The sequence below is a fragment of the Carcharhinus amblyrhynchos genome, chromosome 28 (genome assembly GCF_965287045.1).
Source record: "Carcharhinus amblyrhynchos chromosome 28, sCarAmb.v2.hapA, whole genome shotgun sequence".
NCBI classification, from domain to species: domain Eukaryota; kingdom Metazoa; phylum Chordata; class Chondrichthyes; order Carcharhiniformes; family Carcharhinidae; genus Carcharhinus; species Carcharhinus amblyrhynchos.
This window is the reverse complement of record NC_137351.1, coordinates 21751980-21775481: the sequence shown is the minus strand read 5'-3', so window position 1 is coordinate 21775481 and position 23502 is coordinate 21751980. Positions and strand designations below refer to the sequence as shown.

Genomic DNA, 23502 nt, shown 5'->3' with positions numbered 1-23502 from the left:
GCACAGGTTTTGTAACAGAATAAAGATTGAGAATTCAATGCTGGCACAGAAGAATTACCATTCGTGGCAACAGGACAATAGCTGTTCACGTGGATGCACATCTATCAGTAATATATCCTCTTAGACCTGATATAAAACAGTTGGACTGCATGAATCATGGTGAGGTTGGAAGCAGTTGTTGCTGTGCTCATTGCTATAAAGCTCCAAGTAACCATTTATGGTCTGCAACTCATCCTACCAGCTCCTTAGGATTCAGAGTTCCTCTTTCACTACTTGTTTTGTGATTAGCTAAGAACTCAACACAGGTTTTGTAACAGAATAAAGATATGAGTGTTGATTGCTGATACAGAAGATTTATTATTTGTGGCAATAGGACAATAAAGTTTATTTATTAGTCACAGGTAGGCTTACATTAACACTGCAATGAAGTTACTTTGAAGTTCCCCTAGTCGCCACACTAATTTTATTTGGTGCATTTAAAATTTCCTAGAAAGTAAATGAACTTTAAGTCACGTTCTGATTTACAGGACTTGCAAGGGGCCAGGGAACAAGTAGACCCAATTGCAACAGGGCAAGGTAAATACCATCATTAGTAGAGCAACAAGCATTTATATGGACAATCAATGGGATTAAGGGTTATGGGGAGAGGGCGGGAAAGTGGAACTGAGCCACGACAGATCAGCCATGATCTTATTGAATGGCGGGGCAGGCTCGAAGGGCCAGATGGCCTACTCCTGCTCCTATTTCTTATGTTCTTATGTTCTTAATCCATGCAAAATAAGAGTTATATAGCTTAGAAAAAGAATTTCAAGTTCCTCCCTCACTATTTGTTGTTTAGTGCCATGCTGGAAGAATTTTTGATGTGGAGACTGGGTGAGCACAGTAAGAAGTCTCACAACACCAGGTTAAAGAGCAACAGGTTTATTTGGAATCATGAACTTTTGGAGCACTACTCCTTCATCAGATGAGTCAAGGTGGAAAAATGTTTGACATCTTTTCTTATTCCCCATATACATAACCTTTTGCACCTCTAATCTCTGTCCAATGGTCCACCTAAACTATATAAATCATATTGTATTTGGATTGCCATTGTAAGTATTTCTGTTGCTCGACTTCAGGGTATTATTAACATTGCCTTGTTGCAATCAGGCTAACTCACTCCTCCCAGTCCCATGCAAGTTTTGCACATCAGAATGTGATGAAGGTTCATGAGGGTAAATTCATTTTCTTTCCAGGAAGTCTTAACTATACAAAATCAAACAAATTATCTCAGCTAATCACAAAAGACATTTATTTTGCTGTTGCTTATCCCTCAACCTGCACCAGAAACAAATGATTTTGTCACTTAATTGTTGTTTGCAGCAATTTCCTGTGTGCAAATTGGCGATCGCTCAGTTTCTACAATACAACAGTGATCACACTTCACAAAGCACATCATTGATTTTAAATGGCCTTGCAACATTCTGAAGTCATGAAAGAAAGTATGTGAAATAGAATAGTTTTTACAGCAAGAACAATTTCCTATCCTACCTGGATTATGAAAACTAATATATGCAAACTTAGTGGCCACCTTGGTGTTGACTTTCTTTCATGCTAAGTTATTCAAAAAATACCTGCTGCAAGCTATAATTTCCCAAGCGGTGAGGAAACTCACACCCATTCTACCTCAAAGACAAAAACTTGTTCAACACTTGATTCAAATCTGATCATGATTTGCCAAGTGGCCACTCGCAGATTGGGTTTAATTTCAATAGCTATGGATAAATAACATTATTCACCATTGTTTAATAAAGCCAGAATGGCTACCTGCCAATATCGAATGAAAATCAACTTTGTTGATAACCAAAGACGTTTTTCAATGGCGATTATTACTGACCAATTTCCTGGATTCTTCATATTGTTTCAAAGCTACAGTGACTTGCACAATGAACCAGCATCACTGCCAGCAACTTTCCCGTACAGCTAATTAGCATGGCCATTCCTCACGTTTGAGCTTTGACAACTTTTTGCCCATTATGTACATCGTTGTGAAAACCAATCTGCCCCTCCTGTAACAGAGGGACACAGGAGCAGGAGTAGGCCATTCGGTCCTTTTGAGTCTACCCCACCATATGATAAGAACATGGCTGATCTGATCGTGGCTTCAACTCCACTTTCCTGCACTCCATAACCCTCAACTTGTTGGTCCATCAAATATTGATCCAGCCGAGCTGTTAAGGGAAAGACAATTCCACAACATTGACGCAGAATGTTTTCCCAATGGAAGTTATTGGATAGTGATCAGAAGCAGGATTCTGACAGCCCCAACCAGGATCAGCTAGAATCACAGAATCTGTACAGTGCAGAAAGAGGCTATTCAGCCCATCAGATCCGCACTGACCCTCTGAATAGTAGATTACCCAAACACACCCCTTGCCCTAACCCATAACCCAGTGCAGTCATCATGGCTAAACTACCTAACTTAAACTGAGAGGCAATTTAGCTTGGCCAAGTCACCTAGCCTGCATACCTTTGGACTGAGGGGAGAAACCAAAGCACATGGAGGAAACCCATGCAGACACGGGGAGAATACACAAACTTCATACAGACAATCATCCAAGGCAACCAGTGTAATGAGCACAGCAGCTCAACTGTTACCTTGACAGATGAGCTTGCTTTCTGTTTTGTGCCTCACCTTAGTGGGCAGCACAGTGACACAGTGGTTAGCACTGCTGCCTCATCTCGCCAGGGAGCTGGGTTCAATTCCCAGCTTGGGTGACCGTTTGTGTGGAGTTTGCACATTCTACCTGTGTCTGTGTGGGTTTCCTCCAGGAGCTCCGGTTTCCTTCCACAGTCCAAATGTGTGGGGGCTCAGTTGATTGGTTGTGCTAAATTGTCAGGGGGATTAGCAGGGTACATTCGTGAGGTTACAAGGATAGGGGCTGGATGGGATTGTCATTGGTGCAGGCTTGATCGGCCAAATGGCCTCTTTCTGTACTGTAGGGTTTCTATGATAAGTCTATGACATTTACACAGGTCAGCGCATCTTCAAAGGCACTATTATTCCACACATCTACAGCATGAAACACTTACTACTGACTCCATATCTTGCAATGTTATTGGCTTCTGAAGCATCATCTTATACAAAGGCCTGATGAAGAATCCTGCATAAAATGAAAAATAAAAAAGGGAGTGAATACCTGCAAGTGTAGATACTGGACACCAGCAACAGTCCATCTTTCCAACTAAAATACTTAGCACAAAATTCCTGCCCTGCACATAATTTATGAAATTTCCAGATTTTACATAAATGCACTGGACCACAATGTCAATTGAAAACTATGTACCTACCATCTAACAATTTTCCATGATAAACTGCCATTCCAGCTACGCGGCCAATGAACTTAAAGTAGGACAGATGCTCCTCATTGCAGAGTCCAGAGTTTGGGTTTATCTGTAAGGTGTAATTGTCCCTAAAGGAAAAAGGAGATTGGGTTGGATTAGTTGTTTGGAATCCAGTAATCTGGCAAGACGGTATTAGCTGTGGGAAAATGTTAGTCATGAAAGAGTACATAAAATCTATTTTGAAGGTTTTAAAATCTAACAGGAAGTAAGGAGCTTCTGCACCGACTTTGAACAATTATGAGAACACTAGCATCACATTGTCTGCAACTTTCGCTACAGTAATGCGGTTTCACTTTGACACAACAGTAGGAACACGGCAAACACCACTATCTGTCTACTAAAGTGTTTATGCAATGGTGTAACAGTAAGCAAATGGGGGAGATGGCGGTGTAGTAATAATGTCGCTGGACTAGCACAAGAATGATCCCAGGAATTAAGGGTTTGTCATATGAGAAGCGATTGAGGAATCTGGGTCTATACCCAATGGAGTTTATAAGGATGAGGGGGGATCTAATTGAAACTTACAGAATACTGAAAGGCCTAGATAGAGTGGACATGGAGAGAATGTTTCCACTAATGGGTGAGACTAGAACTCAAGGGCACAACCTCAGAATAAAGGAATGCTCCTTTAAAACTGAAATAAGGACAGATTTTTTCAGTGGTGGTGAATCTGTGGTACTCATTGCCACAGAGGGCGGTGAAGGCCAGGTCACTGAGTATCTTTAGGATAGAGATACATAGGTTCTTGATCAATCAGGGAATCAAGGATTACGGGAAGAAGACAGGAGAATGGGGATGAGTCATATCAGGCATGATTGAATGATGGAGCAGATTCAATTGGCTGAATGGCTTAATTCTGCTCCTATATATTACGGTCTTAGTCATCCAGAGGCCCAGACTACTGCTCTGAGGGTAGAAATTCAAATCCCCCCAAATGCAACTGACAGAACTTAAATCCAGTTAATAAATCTGAAATCGAAAGCTAGCCTCAGTAATGGTGACCATGAAATCATCAACAGTTGTTGTAAAAACTCATCTGGTTTACAGATAGTTATTTGGTTGCACAGAGCTTGATTATTCCTTTTGTTGAAGCTTTTCATTTTGCATGCATCAGGATAATCACAAGAATACCAATGTCAGGGGTAGCAACAATTTTATTCCATGAGAAGAGTGTGCCAATGTGATGCTAGGGATCGTAGGTCATATGTTCCAAAAGAGTGACAAGATTGTATCAAACAGCATGCCCTTTTCGCTGTTTGCAATGGACAAGGTTCAGACTGCACTCAACCAGACCATGCTTACAAATTTCAAAACACAGTGTATAACATTAGATGCGATTTGGTGCTTGGACAACGTTTGCTAAATAATCTTCAGTGTGTTAAATTTATGCTGACAACCAATTTTAGATGGTCAGTTGGGCTTGCAATCTGTTGCATTTGCATCTACTGGAAGTTATGTACATGAATACACAAGACCCTGCCCTTGGCAGACATAAAGAACTAGTACACACATTACACCTGCTTCAGCTAAACAAATTAAAAGACAGCCATTTACGGGTTCACAGCTTACGTACAGCAATGACTTAACCAATCATAGTCAAGTTGCCAGATTTAAATGTTTAAACAATGATTGTCAGTTAAATGTCAGTCACCATTAATTGGTTCATTCTCCATGGCAATGTCTCTACCAGAGTCCACTTGCCAACCAATCAGCATTCTCTTCTCTTCTCCGAAGTTGCTGCTATCTCTGTTGTTGGTATTCTCGCGATTGTCCGGATGAGTACAAGATGAAAAGCTTTGACAACATTTCTTTTCAGCAGTACTCCATGTCCTTTACCTTATCCACCTGTACCTGATCCTTCCTCCACTCGACTCCAGATGCACAATAAACGTAGTTGACTCTTAACTGGCCCAGTAAGCCACTTTCAAAAGTTACTTAGGGACAGCTAACAAATTCTGGCCTTGCCATCTATGCTCCTATCCCATGAAAGAATAAAGAAAAACAAGTGTAGATTCCGACACAGTCACAAGGAGTGATTTGGGAAGCGTTAACTTACGTGGCAGAATATTCAAACAACCCATAGTAAGGGTTGAACATCTCCTTGGAAAGGAGAAAAAACCACTCCCTGGCCACACCTCCATAATCCAATCCTTTCTCAGAGTCAAACTCAATCCACAGTCTGGCTTTAAGGAACTCCACTCTCTTCACAGACATTATTTTTCTGTAAGAATCTTCCAAGATTGCATTACGGCGTAACTTCATTTCAAATCGATTTGGACCGTCAGACTGCAGAAAAAAAGTTTAAAATCACAGTGGGTGAGGGTTATATTAACTGATTTAATGATGGCTTGGTTTTGTTGTTACAACCAGAGAAGAGGGCAGAATGATCTAAAGGATAATAATTGCGTACGTAAAAACTTTTACAGATTAAAAATCTTACATTTAAATAATGCCTTCACACCATTCCAGAGCAATTTACACCAACAATCACTGTGTGATCTCATTTCAGTCAGAAATATTAACGAAATGCATCAACTCCCTGCTTTGCCGCAATACAGTTTTGCAGCCACCCATACAATTATACAAGCCCACAGGCATTCACGGTCTGTGGTATGACGCCACCTAACTAAGCTAGGTAAGTTTGAGTGGTAATACGACTGGTGTGAATCACATCACCCACTGTTTGGAATGGAGCTGGCCCTGTGACACACTCTCTGTCAACTGAGGTGACTGGAGTAGCCTGACAGACAGGTAGACCTGACTGTAGGCTATCCATATCAGCATAAGAAGGTGATATTTAACAGTAATATAACTAAGGCAATTTTCATCTTGCATTTCCTTGCTTCTGCTTCAACTTTTAGCTGTAACTTGTGATGAGACTGTGCCTTTAAGAAAGATATATATACATCATGATTCTTGTAAGGGGTATGTTTAGAACTCAGATCTGTTTTGCAGGGGGCAAATTTGTCTGAGATCTTTTAAAAATGAGCATTCGGGAGAATGGAACAAGTACAAGAAGAGTTTGTTTATGCAGGGCTAATGCCTTTGTGTTTACTTAGGTTTGCCCTGGAGGTTTCGGTTTCAGTTTCTCTTTCTTTTTTTTAAGGAAAGCAGTTATTGCCTGGTTCTGAAAGAAGCAAGGCATGTCTCTCTGCCTCTCCCTCTCGCTCCAGAGGTTGTCTCAAAGCTCCAAATCTGGTAACCTAATGGCAAGCAAATAAACCTGTGTTTTGCTAACTAATTTTAAAAGGGGGAGAGGTGGTGGTTAAGTCTATAATTGGAATATTATTTGAATTAGAACTTATAGGGATAGGTGAGTAGTTAAGAATTGTACTCTGTCATGTTTAAGTATTATACAATGTAAAATGTTAAGGTAATTCATTTGTTATTGTTAAAGGGTGTTGTTAACTAAAATTTCTTTTGATGAAAGTTCCCTAATTTGTCAGTAGAATTGTGCCTGGAGTGAAACACCCTATCCTCACATTGATGCAAAAAAAGCAAATTGTTGGGATCGAGTCTGACTTCATGATATACCTTCGGGTTTCTGATCTGGTATCCTAACAAAAAGGAGAACTTCAGAGTTCATAGGAACTTACTGTTACTGAAGACAAAATGATAAAAGGTACTTCACAAAATGTTACACTGTATATAGAGACAAAATGGTTAGACATGACTTATTTTTCAATAATTTCATTAGTAAATCATGCCAACAATGTTACAGTGTCTCAAGTGACATATTTTAATGCAAACATTTTTCTAAAGAGCAATTCCTATGGCTAATCTCAGCAAATAAATTGCATTCCATTTCTGGTAAACTTGGTATCTTGTAGCAACTTGTACAGGTGTGATTAACAATGTTTCATTGGCTGCTCAGAGTTTTGGGACATCTGGAGATTAATTAAGGTACTAAAATGATAAACTTTTCGCTCGTCGCTTCTATCATTCTAGCCTTCATGAGTATCAGCAGGAAGACATAGCTACTTTCAAACTGTATCTGTATTCTGTGCCAGTACCAATGGAAGTTACAGGAGGAAAATATTAACCATTGTTATTTGATTGTAATACTCACAGGCTTTCTCAGCTTTTTCCTGAAATAATCATACTTCTGTTTGTAATCTCTTGAGTAAGGCACAGCCTATAAAACAGGATCAAAATCAGCACATGGATTTTCAGAAGCTTTTGAATTAACAGTTTATTTGGTTTACATTTCACATAAATAGATGGCACTTGGAACCTGGTGCTTCTAACACTGATAGTTGAGAAAAATGTAGTTAATTCTTTCACAGCATGTGGGCATTGCTGGCGAGGCCAGCACTTAATTGCCCTTGGGAAGGTGTTGGTGAGCTACTTTTGTGAACCGCTGTAGTCCATGTGGTGTAGCCACAATGCTGGTAGGGAAGGAGTTCCAGGATTTTAATCTGGCGACAGTGAAGGAATGGAGAGATATTTCCAAGTCAGGATGGTGGCTGGAGTTTCCAGCCGTTCGTGCCCCTCCACTGCTGCAAGTGAGGATGGAAAATTTGGCACTCGGCCAAATTTCCATTCACTGCAGCAGGACCGGAAAATCCCACCGGAGTGAACAACTGGAAACTTCCGCCTCATGTGCAGCTTAGAAGGGAATTTACAGGCGTTCGTGTTCTCATGTATCTGCTGCCTACGTCCTCCTTGATGCTAGAGGTCGGGTGTTTGGAAAGTGTTGTCTAAGGAGCCTTGGTGGGTTGAAGAAGTGTGTCTTGTAGATGATACACACTGCAGCCAATGGTTATCAGTGGTTGAGGGAGTGAGTGTTGAAGGTGATGATGGGGTCAGTCAAGCAAGCTGCTTGGTCTTGGATGGTGTCAAGCTTCTTGAACATTCTTGCAGCCGCATTAATCCAGGCAAGTGGAAAATATTCCAACACCTCCTAACTCGTGCCTTGTAGATAGTGGACAAGCTTGAGAGTTAGAAGGTGTTATTCACTGCAGGATTCTCAACTTCTGACCTGTCCTTGCAGCCACAGTATTTATATGGCTAATCTAACTCCATGTCTGGTCAATGGTCACTTCCAGGATGTTGATAAAGTTTATTTATTATTAGTCACAAGTAAGGCTTACATTAACACTGCAATGAAGTTACGTGAAGTTCCCCTAGTCGCCACAGTCTGGCACCTGTTCGGGTCAATGCATCAAACCAGTAAAGCCATTGAATGTCAAGGCGATGTGGTTGGATTCTCTCTTGTTGGAGATGGTCATCATCTGGCATTTCTGCACTGCGAATGTAACTTGCTACTTACCAGCGCAAGCCTGAACACTGTCTTGCTACATACGGACATGGACTGTTTCAGTATTTGAGGAATCGCAAGTGGTGCTGAATACTGTGCAATCGTGAGTGAACATTCCTATATTTGACCTTATGTTTGAAGGAAAATCATTAATGAAACAGCTGAAGATGATCAGGCCTAGGAAATCAGAATATAATGTAAAATTTTAAACTCAGATTGTAGATGTTTTAACTCACTGGTCCAGTGATGGCTACATTCTGTAAGCGAGGATCCTCCCACTGGGTAGCTTTGGTATCTGCCAGAAAATATTTGACATTTATTTTCCCTTTATTTATATGATGAAAACTTAATATAAATCAAGTATCCTTTATCTGTAAATCCAGAAACTGCACTTAATTTTGAACCTCATTAACCTTCAGCGAGGGAAGTCAAGTTTGTCTACACTGTTTACTTGAGATTTTTGTGAACACATCAAAAACAAACTCATTGCAGATATTTTGCATTTATCATTCAATGATACAGCTTACTTTTCTAGCCATTCTATTTATCTTAAACTATAGCTAACTTAGAGTATTGTAATGTAAGTTTATATACAAGATCCAAAAACCAAAATGATCTGAAATCCAAAATGCAAATCATCCCCAAGTATTGCGGATAAAGGATACGGGATCTGAAAGCAACTGCCAGCTAAGAGTAATGACCAGGTTTAAAACTGATGCAATTTAGAAACAATACTTCAGAATTGTTATACTCACTGTGGTCTATGTAGAAAACTCTCCCGTCTGAGTGTACTCTCTCCTCCCAGCCAGGCTGGAGCAAAATAGAATTTAAACAAAGAGACTTATTACAGAAAAAGTTAACTAAATAATAAAAATAAAAACTTCAAGTGTTTACACAAATTTACCAAGAGGAAGCAGATCACCGTTAACAATATTATTTTCTTTTCAAAATAAAGAAACAATTTAAGATATACAAAGGATACATGGGGCGGAACGGTGGTACAGTGGTTAGCACTGCTGCCTCACAGCTCCAGGAACCTGGGTTCGATTCCTAACTTGAGTCACTGTCTGTGCTGAGTCGACACATTCTCCCCATGTCTGCATGGCTTTCCTCTGGGTGCTCCGGTTTCCTCCCACAGTCCAAAGATGTGCGGGTTAGGTGCTTTGGCCATGCTAAATTACCCCTTAGTGTCCCATGATATGTAGGTTAGAGGAATGATTAATGGGGTTAAAATGTGGGTTACGTGGATAAGGCCTTGGTGGAATTGTCGGTGCAGACTCGATGAGCTGAATGGCCTCCTTCTGCAGTGTTGGGATTCTATGATTTTATGTATGAGAACACTTTGGGGGGAGAAGGAGAGAGAGACTTTTGGGATGAGGTGGTATGTGTTAGGGGGAGAGGGCTGCTAGGCTGAGAGAGAGAGAGAGAGAGAGAGAGATGTTAACTTACAGGAAGTGGTCCAAGATCTGAAGGATCTAAAGATGGCCGGTGCCTCATGTGAACTGGAATTTTCAATCTTGGGTCCTCCTGGTTACAAGATTAAAGCTTAGAATTAAAAACAATAAAATATTCTACTGCATTAGCAAATACAAGAAAAAGCTATTTCAATCTGTTTAATCCATGTAATTGAAGTCCATGCCAAGGATACACTTATAATTTTTTTCTTCCTACCACCATTTAGGAATGATTTGCACAATATATGCCAGATTTGAGATTGGGTGTCAGTCACTCCTGAGGTTTAAAGAGAACATGTGAAGCAAATCTACTGAGTCGCAAAGCCCACTTTTAAACCCACCTTTTGGTCACCTCTCCTAATCTCCTCTGGTTCCCCTTTCCATCATCAGCCCTTCAAACACCTCATTAAAAATGTCCTTGTCTGAACTCTATTCAATTATTCATCTTAAACTATGATTTATTGACAATAACAGTCAGTTCATCAACTTGGCAATTTTATGTACTTTGAAAAAAATTGTTTGTGATTTTAAGAGGAATAATCCAAGTTAACTCATTTAACCTCAAACCTGTCTGTCACTTCCTTTCCCATCTCTGCAGGCTTTCCACAGCGGAAACCCAAAATGAAATAGTATTCTCATTCTGACTAACACTGCAGGATTTCTGGAGTATTTCACTTGGTTTCTCCTCTGAAGGTCCCTGTTACATATCTAAAAATATTTTCACATTTACAGCAATGCAATGCACCAGAGCAACACTGAGCAGCTAAGCAATACAGATCAAGGTGGTTCGTGGTCCAATCCCTAATGTGTGCTGAATCAGCGTACTCAACCAGGATACTGGGAGTACAGAGTATCCTCCTCCTGTTCTCACATGGTAGAAATACAGATAGGAGATTGAGATACCATAAATCAATTTGCAAGTAAAATATCACGTTGCAATTGAATCCAGTACACACTATTTAAAATAGCTGCTTTTCAATGTCCAATACATTGCTGAATGGAAGGATATTACTGATAGTGCACAGAAGAACAATGACAAATAAACCTTGACCCAATGCAACTAACTGGTGGCCTTCTCCTTACCCATGTTGTAGTTTTGGTATTGTGATCAATGAAGAAAGGTCTCCCATTGGTTACATTTCGGACTTCCCAGCCTGGAGGGAGAAAGCCCAACTCATATTTCCGTTGATGGTTTGGGGAATTTTGTGGAGAATCTTGAGGAGAGACTGCAGGAGGAAGATACGCTGTGGGACTCCGACAGGGTTTTGACTGTACTGCTTCACTAGTAGTCTGTGCACAAAACAACATAAACACATGTGGATACTTCCCATTAATAAGATGTTAAATACAGAATTGAGACAATTTATTTCATATAAGCCGCTGAACGATGGTGGATCACAGAACCATGAAATCCAAAAGGGAAAAGCAACAGCTACTTATTTTGTCATAAACTTTGTCATTTTAGGGCAGATATTTACAAAGGGAAGCAAACATGGTGGACCAGGTACAAAAGAGATGGGGAGGTTAGAGGTTTCAGAAAGATCTTCAGCCCTCACACACCTGTTAATAATAGTCTTGGGGGACATTTACTGGTCAGTTGAAGGGAGAAGTTCAAGAGGAACAGAGCAGCAAAATAAAAGCTAAATAATACTCAAGCATGACAGGAACCAAAGAGGAGGAAACGACCAATAAAGTAACACATCAAAAACACAAAGTTTTTGTGAATACGTTTTGGACTGTAGCTTTCACTTAGGGTAAGATGAAAGAATGAGGGGGGTGGGCGGGGGGGTGGTGGTGTTGGGGAGGTCATCTGATCTGTTCTGAACTTCGCTCAGAACAAAAGTGAGTGGCTTGGTTGTTAAAGGGAGGCCCAGAGTGTTGCATTGGGAAAAAGGTGCATGATGTTCACACCTGTAAACAATGACCAGGGTAGTTGTGTTAATAGTGGATAGAATGCTAGTCTCCAAGTCCTAGGAAGGTGATAGGAATGCCTGGTTTTGTAAACAGTTGTACTTTAAACCATTTCTTTAATTCCAAGACAGGTGGAATTTGGTGGTGGTGGTGGGGGGAGGGGTGAGTCTGCATTTGCCAAAGTGGGCTGGGGGGGAGGAGCTAGAAGATAACTAATTTCTACAAGGCCTGTGCGATTCAGATTGAATTTTGAGAGGTACCCAACTACTCTTTGCGTGAAAAACTTCTCCCTTAAACTTACCCCCCGTCTTACCTTGAACCTCTGCCCACTTGCAATTGACATTTCCATCCTGACAAAGACCTCTGACTATCCGCACTGTGTTTGCCTTTCATAATTTTGTAGACCTCTATCAGGTCTCTCCTCAGCCCCCAACTTTCCAATGAAAACAATCCCAGTTTATTCAACCTCTCCTCATAGCCAACCCTCTCAAGATCAGGCAACATCCTGATGAACCTTCTTTGCACTCTCTCCCAAGTTTCCATTTCTTTCTGGTAGTGTGGTGACCAGAACTGCATGCAATACTCCAAATGCAGCCTAACCAAGGTTTTATATAGCTGCAACATGATTTCCCAACTCTCGTACTCAATGCCCAGCTGATGAAAGCTGCTACATGCTTTTTTAATCACCTGTGTTGCCACTTTTAGGGAACTCTGGACCTACATGCCCAGATCCCTGTATGTGTTAATGTTTCTAAGGGTTCTGCCATTTACAGTATAATTCCCACCTAAATTTGATTCTCCAAAATGAATCACCTCACATATGTCTGGATTAAATGTCACCTGCCATTTCTATGCCCAAGTCTCCAATCTACTTGTATCCTATTTTAGACAATCCACGGCTGTATCAGCAACTCCACCAATCTTCACGTCATCTGCACACTTACTAACCAGACTCCCCACATTTCCCTCTAGATCATTTATATATGTCCCAGTACTGATCCCTCCAGAACACCATTAGCTACAGATCTCATTCTGAAAAACATCCCTCCACTGCTACTCTCTGTCTTCTGTAACCAAGACAGTTCTGTGTCCATCCAGCCAGTCCATTCTGAATCCCATGTGATTTTAGTTTTTATACCAGTCTGCCACATGGGACCTTGTCAAATGCCTCACAGAAGTCCACATAAACTACATCCACAGCCCTTTCCTCATCAATTATCTTTGTCACCTCTTCAAAAAACTCAATCAAGTTGGCGGGACATGAACTTCCCTGTACAAAACCATGCTGCCTGTCACTCTATGTTGCCTACTGAAATAGTGTTTGGTCATCATTGCTGTTTAGTTTGTTTGTTTACTACAGTAAAAGTTTTAAAACTTGCAATCCCTTCAGATTGGGTAATTGGGAATTAGAATTTATTCCAAGTTAGCAGTCTCTATGAGAATCTCACAAATAACAAAAATAAATTGATCTGCATTAAAAGGGATTCAACTGAGAAGCACACAATAGTGACACTGAGCTGGATTAGGAAATGACTGGAGTGCTGGATTCAGAAAATATGTCATGTCCCCTCATGTTCTGCTATTTGGTTCACCTACAATAACAGCAACCAACCACAGGAATGAATGCAGAGAAATGGTACATTAAAACTAGCCCGTCGAAATAATTCACTACACAAGCTTTATTTATAAAAGGTACAATTGTAAAAATATACCTCAACAAAATATTTGTAGTCAAGGTAAAAATACCAAAATATTTGAACAAGTCTTAGCTGGCATTAACACTAGTTCTTGGGGCCAATCATTTGTGTACAGTAGCATGGTGATTCTGGTTTTGGACTAGCAACTCCATGGTCACAAGTTCAAATTTCTACCTTCAGGTTGCGAATTTCAATTCAGTAAATCTGTGGGATAGCCCGACAGAAAGTGGCCTTGAAAGCTGCTAACCGGTCATAGGAAACCAGCTGTTTCACTAGTGTCCTTCAGGGAAAGGAATTAGCTACAACTCCTGCCACTCCGGTCCCACACTAAACAGCTGGCTCACACTGCCCTCTGAAGCGACCTAGCAAGACAGTCATTTTCAAAGAAGTCAGCCCATCATAATATTCTCAAGACAATTTGGCATGGACAATATAATGGCCTTGACAAAATCAGCCACACATTTAAAAATAATCACTTGGACTCATTTTCCGATCAACAAAACCACGTACCTTCCTGGAGACAGCACCAGAATGTAACACTAACATTTAAAACAATGTAACACTAACATTTTAAAAATGTTGCCTCTAAAAACAACAAAAAACAACAGGGCCACATTCTTCACAGCCACTTTTCTAAAACTGTGTGCGATACATGCAATCAGCATGTGCCTGAAAGTATGGTGAAGGCGTCAAGAAGAGTTGGTACCATCTGGGTTCGGTTCCAATTGATCACATGACATAGCCCATCACGAGAAATAGCCCAGAAATTCTGGCAGTAGAACATCAAGTGTGAATTTCAGCTTCACAAGTTCGTGGCTGGATCATTTATGGAAAGAAAAAAAATTGCAATGACAGAACAATCAATCTATTCTTTCTGGCTGGGGTGCTGGGGAGGACGAGGACGAGGACGCAGGGAATGTTAGAAGTTAAATCCTGAACTCAGGATACAGAATCTGATTAAAGGATAGGCATTAAAGGATTAGAAGTTAGGTGGATTGGCCATGCTGAATTGCTCCTTAGTGTCAGGGGGACTAGCTAGAGTGAACATGTGGGGTTATGAGGATAGGGCCTGGGTGAGATTGTGGTTGGTGCAGACTCGATGGGACAAATGGCCTCCTTCTGCACTGTAGGGATTCTACGATTGCAGGGACAGCAACTTGACTCAGATTGGAACACCTACTGATGGGAGTAGCAACCTATCAGTTTGCATCCAAAAAAAAATGCTGTTATAAATTTCAAAATAGCTGCTATGTTTCAAAAATGTACAAATTCACCAACAACCATTGTTTATATTCAGCAAATAATCCATCTCCAATTTTTTAAATTCATTTTTGGGACATGGGCGTCACTGCCTGGCCAGTATTTATTGCACATCCCTAGCTGCCCTTGTCTGAGAGCCACATCTGGATCTGGAGTCATATATAGGCCAGACCAGGTAAGGATGGCAGATTTCCTTCTCTGAAGGGCATTGGTGAACCAGACAGATATTTCTGCCCATCCTCAAGGGTTTCTTGGTCATCAGAAGATTAATTCCAGATATGTTTTATTGAATTAAAATTCCACCATCTGCCGTGGTGGGATTCAAACCCATACCCTCAGAACATTAGTGGAGTTTCTGAATTAGAAGTCTAGCGATAATACCACCAAACCATCTGAATCACCATCAGTTACAAGCTTCCTTAATTTCACCATACTGATAAAACAACAATTAAAATTTCCCCTCTGGTCCCACAGGTATAATCTGATTATCTGAATTACAACTTGCCTGCATTACAGGTCGTGTCCAACTGGTGGTTCGATTATTGTGGTTGACGTAATAAGCTCTTCCTTTGTCATCCTTCTTTACTTCCCAGCCCGGTGGTAATCCTGCTGAAGTGGGTAAAATCTAGTACAGACAGAAGATAAAAATCAAACCAGCCAATGTAACCCAACAACACAAAGAAATGACCAAAAATAGAAAAAGTTGTGATTTGCTTATTTGCTTTAAAATATTAAAATTCTATTTGAAAATGGGAATTCCATCAGTTTTTTTAAATGTGAACACCCACCCACTGTAAAACTACATCAGAAAGGCACGTGGGAGAGACTTACCATATCCTAATACATTCGATGTGCCACAGTGTCAAATTTGTGTTTAATAAAATTCCTTGGGATGTTTAATGATATGGACATTATATAAATGGAAGTTGCTGCTTTAATCTAGTTTTATATGTTTATTGCAGCAGATTCACCATGGTAACCATGAGATAGGAACATAGGACTTAGAATCATACAGTCAGAGTCATAGAGGTTTACAGAATGGCCCAACTTGTCCATGCCGCCCTTTGTCTTTTAAAGCTCCTAAGCTAGCCCCAATTGCCTGCATTTGGCCCATATACACATTTTACCCATGTAACTGTCTCAATGTTTTTTAAAAGACAAATTATACCCGCCTCTACTACCATCTCTGGCAGCTTGTTCCAGACATTCACCACCTTCCGTGTGAAAAAAAGTTATCCCATGGACCCTTTTCTATCTCTCCCCTCTCACCTTAAACCTATGCCTTCTGGTTTTAGACTGCCCTACACTTAAGAGTAGGAATAGGCCATTCAGCCCTTTGAGTCTGTTCCACCATTCAATAAGATCGTGGCTGATCCGCCTGTGGTTCTCAACTGCTCTTTGCTGTCTGCCCCCACCCCGCCTCCCCCACCTCATAACCCTCGACTCCCCTCATCTATCAGAAATCTGTCTTGTCTCTTCCTTGAATAAATTCAATGACCCAGCCTCCAGTGCTTTCTGGGGAAGAAAATTCCACAGAGTAACAGCACTCAGAGAAATAAATCCTCCTCATCTCATCTTCAATGGTATGTGTTTGTGCAGGTGGTTTATGCTTAACTGCTAGCTTGGCTTGTTTTAAAACCAATGCTGAATTCCATTAAACCTTCGGAGGAAGTGTTACGTACAGGTTAAATGTGCGCAGTGGCATAGCTCACTGGAAGTCGGGTAATAGTCCACTTGTCGGTAATACACTGCTGACAGGAGTATTATACCGTGAAATGCATACTACATTAGCCTGCTAATGCTGTTAAAGTTGGCAAAGTCTACCAATTAGGAAACAAAGGCCTGTCAGTTATTAAATACTTTTCGGTCAGGGAATGTCAGAACCAGAGTTTATGTTTCACTACACTGTTGGAGGTCTGACTTCTACCAAATTAGGCCGTCAAGATGAGCCTTTGTACCGAGCTTGCAACAGGGTCGAGAGATCTGGAAACGATTCCGTTTCAATAGCACATTTAAGTGCCGTGAGCGTCAATCACTGGTAATGAGACCTAACGAGGAACGTAAATCAGACCATCTTTCTGCTAATATTAAAGGAAATTAAAAAGGTTCAACCAAAGGCAAGTTTTACTCAACTGATACCGAAAGTGCTGAACAGGTTACAGCAAGGATGATTTTAGTGATTTGAGTTTTTTTTTCCCCAAATGCAAGGAGCATTATTGCCAAGACTGAATTTAAGGGCATGCATTGACATGTGGAATTGTTGTTGATTTATTGTTGTCACATGTATCAGTATATAATGAAAAGTATTGTTTCTTGCCTGCTATACAAAGCATACCATAGAGAAGAAAAGGAGAGAGAGTGCAGAGTAGAATGTTCAGTCGTTGCTAGAATGTTGCGAAAGATTAATTTATTGTGACACGTAGTTGAGGAAGGGGCATGACTGGCAACTCAACATTCTAAGGTACAGGATCTTCAGGAAGAGATGGGAAAGTATAAGAGAGGTGGTGACGTTCCATTATTAATTAAGGAGCGAGTTACTGCAATAAGGAGGGATGATGTCTTGGAAGCGTCTTCAAATAAGTCTTTCTGGGTAGAGCTTCAGAATAAAAAAGTGGGCAGTCACATTGTTGGGAGTGTGTTAAGACATTCAAACAGTCAGCAGGCAAGAGAGCAGATGATATGTGGATAATTCACTGAAGTAACTTCCCTGCCATTAACTTGGATAGTCATTGTGTAAAGGGTTTGGAAGTAGCAGATTTCTTGAAATCAGAGCTTTTAATGTCAATATCTAGAAGGTCCAACAAGGGACAGTGGAGTGTTAGATCTATTTTGAGGGAACAAAGCTGGGCATGTGTTCAAAATGGCAGTTGGAGAGCATTCTAGTAATAGTGACCACAACACAACATGATTTAAGCTTGTTATGTAAAACAAAAAGGATGAACTCCAAGAAACAGAATTGGGGAAGGCAGATTTTACTAAAATAAGGCAGGATCTGGCCAAGGTAGGCTGGGAATAGCTTATTGTGGGAAATGTACAGCAGAGCGTTGGGGGCTGGGGGGTGGTGGTGGTGGAATGTTGGAGAGCCCTGATGGCCAAGAGTATTTTGGACTGGTAAAGAAAAAGAGGGACTTTCAGCAGGTACTAAGGGAACAAATCAGTGGAGGCCTTAGATGCAGGGGAGAACTCAAAAAACTAATTAGGAGAACAAAGAGGGGGAATGAAAAAGCACTGGCAGGTATAATCGTTGGGCCGAAGGGCCTGCTCCCACGCTGATTTTGTTCTTAATTAGGGAGAATCCCAAGATATTTTATAAGCACATTAAGGGGAAAGGAGGATAACCAAGGAAGGCGTAGGGGCCCATTAGAGACCAAGGGTGAATCGTCATCTGTGGTTAGCATTGGTAGGGTGTTAAATAAATACTTCACATCAGTCTTCACTTGGGAGGAGACGGAGGATGTAGAAACAGAATTCTGGTAGATTGGCTGTGAGGTTCTTGAACAGTTTGACATAGGGAGTGAGGAGATATTGGAAGTTTTTGCAGGCTTAAGAGTGGACAACTCCCCAGGTCCAGATGAGTCGTATCCCAGGGTGATGTGGGAGGCAAGAGAGGAAATTACAAGGGTTTTCACCCAGTTTTTATTTCATCTCTGGCCACAGGAGAGGTCATGATGTGGGTATGCCGGCGTTGGACTGGCGTAAACACAGTAAAAAGTCTGACAACACCAGGTTTTAGTCCAACCTATTTATTTGATAATATACAGGAGAGGTGCCAGAGGATTGGAGGACAGCTAAAGTGGTTCCACATTTCAAGGAGGGTAGTAGAGATAAATCAGGGAATTACAGAGCAGTGAGGGAAACTATTGGAGAAAATTCTGAAGGAGAGAATTAATCTCCACATGGAGAGGCAATGTTTGATCAGGAATGGTCAGCATGGCTTCGTCAGGGGGAAGTCAGGTCTAACAAACTGGGTAATCGGATGTGTAGATGAGGGTAGTGCAGTTGATAGCGTTTACGCAGATTTCAGCAAAGCATTTATCAAGGTCTTACACGGAAGACTGACAAAGGTGGTAAAAGTACATGGGATCCAGGGTAACTTGGCAAGCTGAATCGAAAACTGACTGTAGGAGACAATAGGTGGTGGTAGAAGAAATGTTTATATGACCGGAGGTCGGTGTCCAGTGGTGAGCCACAAGGATCCTTTATTATTTGTGACATAGATAACAGTACAAATGAGAACATGGGGAGGATGATAAGCAAGTTTGTGGATGACACAAAGATTGGCAGGGTGCTTAAATCATGAGGAAGAAGGTCTTAGGTTGCAGGTGGGGTTGGTCAGATGGACAATCAGTGGCAGATGGAATTGAACCCTGAGAAGTGCAAGGTGATGCACTTTGGAAGGAGTAACATGACAAGGGACTACTCAATGCACGCTGGGACACTAGGAAGCTCAGAGGAATACGGGAGGATCTTGTGGTGCTTGTCCACAGGCTGATGAAGGCGCAGGACAGGGTAACAGGATAGTTAAGGAGGCACACAGGGACGCTTACTTTTATTAGTCGTGGCATAAGAGCGGGGAGGTTATGTTCGAGCCGCACAAAACTTTGCTTCAGCCACAGCTGGAGTACTGAGTGCAGTTCTGGTCACCACACTGTAGGAAGGATGTGATTGCACTGGAGGGGGTGCAGAGGAGGTACACTGGGGTGTTGCCAGAGATAGAGCATTTGAGCTATGAAGGGAGACTGGATAGGTTTGGGTTGTTTTCTTTGGAGCAGAGAAGGCCAAGAGAGACCTGGGGAGTACAAGATCATGAGAGGTACGGACAAGGCGGATAGGAAGCAGTTGTTCCTCTTAGCTGCAGGGTTAATAACAAAGGGGTATAATCTTAAGGTGACGGGTTGGAGGTTGAGAGGGTGGTGAGGAAAGGTTTTTTCACTCAGAGGGTGGCTGGAATGCGCTACCTGAGAGGGTAGGGAGAGGCGGAAACCCTCACAAACTTTAAAAAGTACTTAAAAATGTCATAACATTCAAAGCTACGGCTGGAAAGGGGGATTGGTGTAGATTTAGTGTAGTTTTGTCAGTGCAGATTCAATGGGCCAAATGGCCTCTTCTGTACCCTATGACTCTATGAATTGATAACATTCCTGGACAGAGCAATGGCGGAAAAAGAACGTGTGAGCGGCACATAAAAGTGTTGGCAGCGAGGGATCTTGGTGATCAGAACGGTCCCAAATTGCACCACATCCTAAAAGGAACTCCCGAGGGGTGTTTTCTCCTATTGAATAACAGAATATTCACCAAAATATGAACTGGCTGTGCATACTGACAAATTTCTAAGGAAAAAAAGTAAAACTTACAACTGGCAGCATGGGCTGTTCTTCCAGAATAGTTTGTGAACTCCCTCGTCTACTGGAATGACTCTTGGAGAAAATAAAGCAGAACATGCACCATTTCAGAATAAATCAGCATGGAAATAAATCTTTTATTTTTACAAACAGCTTTACTCAGTGCAATGGAACTGGAAGGACAAATAAGTGGAGGAGACGAGACAAGACAAATAGGCATACAAGTTTCCATAGTCAGGGACCAAGATAGGGCTCAATGGACATCGTATTAAACCAAGTTATTCTGGTGAAATCTGTAGTCAGTACAATATGGAATAATGTTAGAAGTGAACTGTACATTAATCCCTCAGTTTTAACTGTGCAAACTGTACACCAAGGCTGGCCTGGCTAATGACTGCTCAAATCAAATAAATGGACAGACCACATTCATTTAACTCAAAATTTGTCAACCATAGTGTTATGCAGGAAGATACTGACAACTGTCACATGATATTTGAGGAATTTAACTTTTTAATTACGGGAAGGGTGAAACCAAATATTATTCATATATGTATGAGGGTGTCGCTGGCTGGCCAGCATTTATTGCCCATCCTTAGATGGCTTTGAACTGAGAGGCTTGCTAGGCCATTTCAGAGGGCAGTTGAGAGTCAACCAGTTGCTGTTGTTCCAGAGTCACATGTAGGCCAGACCAGGTAAGGGCAGCAGATTTCCTTCCCTAAAGGGCATTAGTGAACCAGATGGGTTTTTCTGACAATGGTTTCATGGTTATCAGTAGATTCTTAATTCCAGATATTTTTTAGGAATTCAAATTCCACCACCTGCCATGGCAAGATTCGAACCCAGGTCCCCAGAGCTTCACTGAGTTTCTGGATTGTTAGTCTAGCGATAATACCACTAGGCCATCGTCCCCCCTCTAACATACATTTAAGTTATGAGACGCTTAAAGAGGCCGTTCCACTCACCGAGCAGGAGCTGCGTCGATCTGTGACCGTACACCCAGAGGCCTGGAAACGCCTGCTAAGTTCCTCTGCAAGCTGATTTTGCAGATCGAATCCCGCGTTCGGTCCTGTAGGTGTGTGAGGAGGTGGGGGTGACTGAGGGTTGCAGCTACTGAACGCAGTTTCGTCATCAGTTATAACTTCCCAGCTCTGCTGAGGGAGAGTTTTGAAAAAAAATACATATTGCATTCTTCTTTCAAACCAATTCTTCATCACAGCTTACTTCTAACACAACACCTTGCACAGATTCTTTGTTTTATAGAAGAGAAAACTATTGAAACTCACATCTGGAGAATCTCTGTTGTTTTCAGAAGTTTCAGTTTCTTCTGATATTTGTCTCCGGGTACTATACACACGCTGTGCCTCCAGCTGGATGTTATTTCGACAACGGTTTATGTCAGATGTGGTGTCCCTGTGGGGTAAATATGGATAATTTCTCGTAAAGCCAAGGTCATGGCTATATTTTTCCTCCACACAATGCAAGTACACATCTTTTTCCTTTTTATTACCAAATCTTTCAGGGGGTTGGGATTTAATCACTCCCAATAAACGAAAAAACATACCTTTTCAATCAGAAGTAATACCCAAGGGTTTCTTGGAACATCAGGAACAGAACATCGCATCCCCTTGTTCAATGTTCAAAGCAGACTGCCTGATTCTACTACAAAATCGTAGTGCAGAAGAGGCCATTCGGCCCATCCACCTAGGCCCTCTCTCCAGCCCTATAGTTTAACCCGACAAATCTAACCTGCTATCCTCCCCCATACTCTTCACCCCACAAAGCTACCCTACTAATCCCCCCTATACTCATAACCCCACAAATCTACCCTGCTAATTCCCCCATACTCGTAACCTGACAAAACTACCCTGCTAATTTCCCCTATACTCGTGGCCCCACAAATCTACCCTGCTAACCCCCCATATACTCGTAACCTCAAATCTACCCTGCTAACCCCCCATATACTCGTAACCTCAAATCTACCCTGCTAATCCCCCATACACTCGTAACCTCACAAATCTACCCTGCTAATCCCCCTAACCTACACATCTTTGGACACTTGGGGGCAATTTAGCATGGCTACCTCACCCAAGAGTGCCACCTTTCCACTGTGCCATCTGCACACTGTGGGAGGAAACTGGAGCACCCAGAGGAAACCCACGCAGACGTGGGGAGAACGTGCAGACTTCGAGGCTGAAATTGAACCCAGATTCCTGGCGCTGTGAAGCAGCATTGCTAACCACTGTGCCACCCTTTCTTATTTTAAAATTTTTTTATTCTTCCAAAATGCTTGTGCAAACAAGACAACTTTGAAGTCAGCCAACAGGAGCTAGATTTTTACAGTGCAGATTTGATCTTGGCTCCTTCACCTTCTAACTCTCGCTGAAGCACGAATAAATACCATACGAGACAGAAGCAGAAAAACAACAAACGAAATCTTTTAGTTTCATGTTCACTAGAACACTTCAAACAGGGGCCATTTGTTTGAAAGTCTGAGAAACCACTACTGTAGCTATTGGTTTCCAATTACTGTTCTTGTTACATAAGCTTTAAACGCTCAAGTGAAAATGTGAAATATGCGGTAATTCTGAGAAACATTCCAATTTACCTCTGAACTCAAGTGGCCTTCCCAGGCGGGTAGGCAGCTTGGGCACAGTAGATGGTGTGTGGAACAGTATCCCCGCTGTTGCTACATCGGCGCGGGGTTAAAATCCTGGTTCTCCATCCCTAATTGCACTTTTTTTTTTAAAGTTTTTAATTTATTAGTCACAAGTAAGGCTTACATTAACATTGCAATGAAGTTACTGTGAAATTCCCCTAGCCACCACACTCCGGTACACTGCACCTAACCAGCACATCTTTCAGAATGCGGGAGGAAACCCACTCAGACATGGAGAGAACGGGCAAACTGTTATAAAACAGACAGTGACCCAAGCCGGGAATCGAACCCGGGTCCCTGGCGGCTGTGAAGCAGCGGTGCTAACCACTATGCCACCATGCCCCCCTACACGTGGATGTACCTCCACCACATGAACTGCAGTGACTCAGGGTAGCAGCTCATCACTACCTTCTGGAGGGTAATTAGGGATGGGTATTTGATGCTGGCCCAGCCAACAATGCCCAAGTCCAGCCAAAGAATACATTAAAAATAAACATAGCTCAAAAAGGTCAAATGAGTTGAGGCACAGCCCAAAACA

At 41.7% G+C, this 23502-nt stretch overlaps 1 protein-coding gene across 4 annotated transcripts in view; it reads right to left on the bottom strand.

The window, feature by feature from the left end:
• The window catches only part of nedd4a (NEDD4 E3 ubiquitin protein ligase a), a 132415-nt gene that overhangs the window by 11594 nt on the left and 97319 nt on the right, over positions 1-23502 (bottom strand). For 2 of the 4 annotated variants that reach the window (XM_080214337.1, XM_080214335.1), the window contains 12 exons: positions 21592-21718; positions 21271-21459; positions 20321-20383; positions 15472-15591; positions 11182-11388; positions 10094-10171; positions 9400-9454; positions 8881-8939; positions 7454-7519; positions 5441-5670; positions 3331-3452; positions 3073-3143 (listed from right to left, as the gene is read on the bottom strand). In XM_080214337.1, coding sequence (XP_080070463.1) covers positions 3073-3143; positions 3331-3452; positions 5441-5670; positions 7454-7519; positions 8881-8939; positions 9400-9454; positions 10094-10171; positions 11182-11388; positions 15472-15591; positions 20321-20383; positions 21271-21459; positions 21592-21718 — 1387 coding nt within the window. The remainder of the gene's footprint in view (positions 1-3072; positions 3144-3330; positions 3453-5440; positions 5671-7453; positions 7520-8880; positions 8940-9399; positions 9455-10093; positions 10172-11181; positions 11389-15471; positions 15592-20320; positions 20384-21270; positions 21460-21591; positions 21719-23502) is intronic. The other 2 variants (XM_080214338.1, XM_080214336.1) reach the window with 1 other exon arrangement.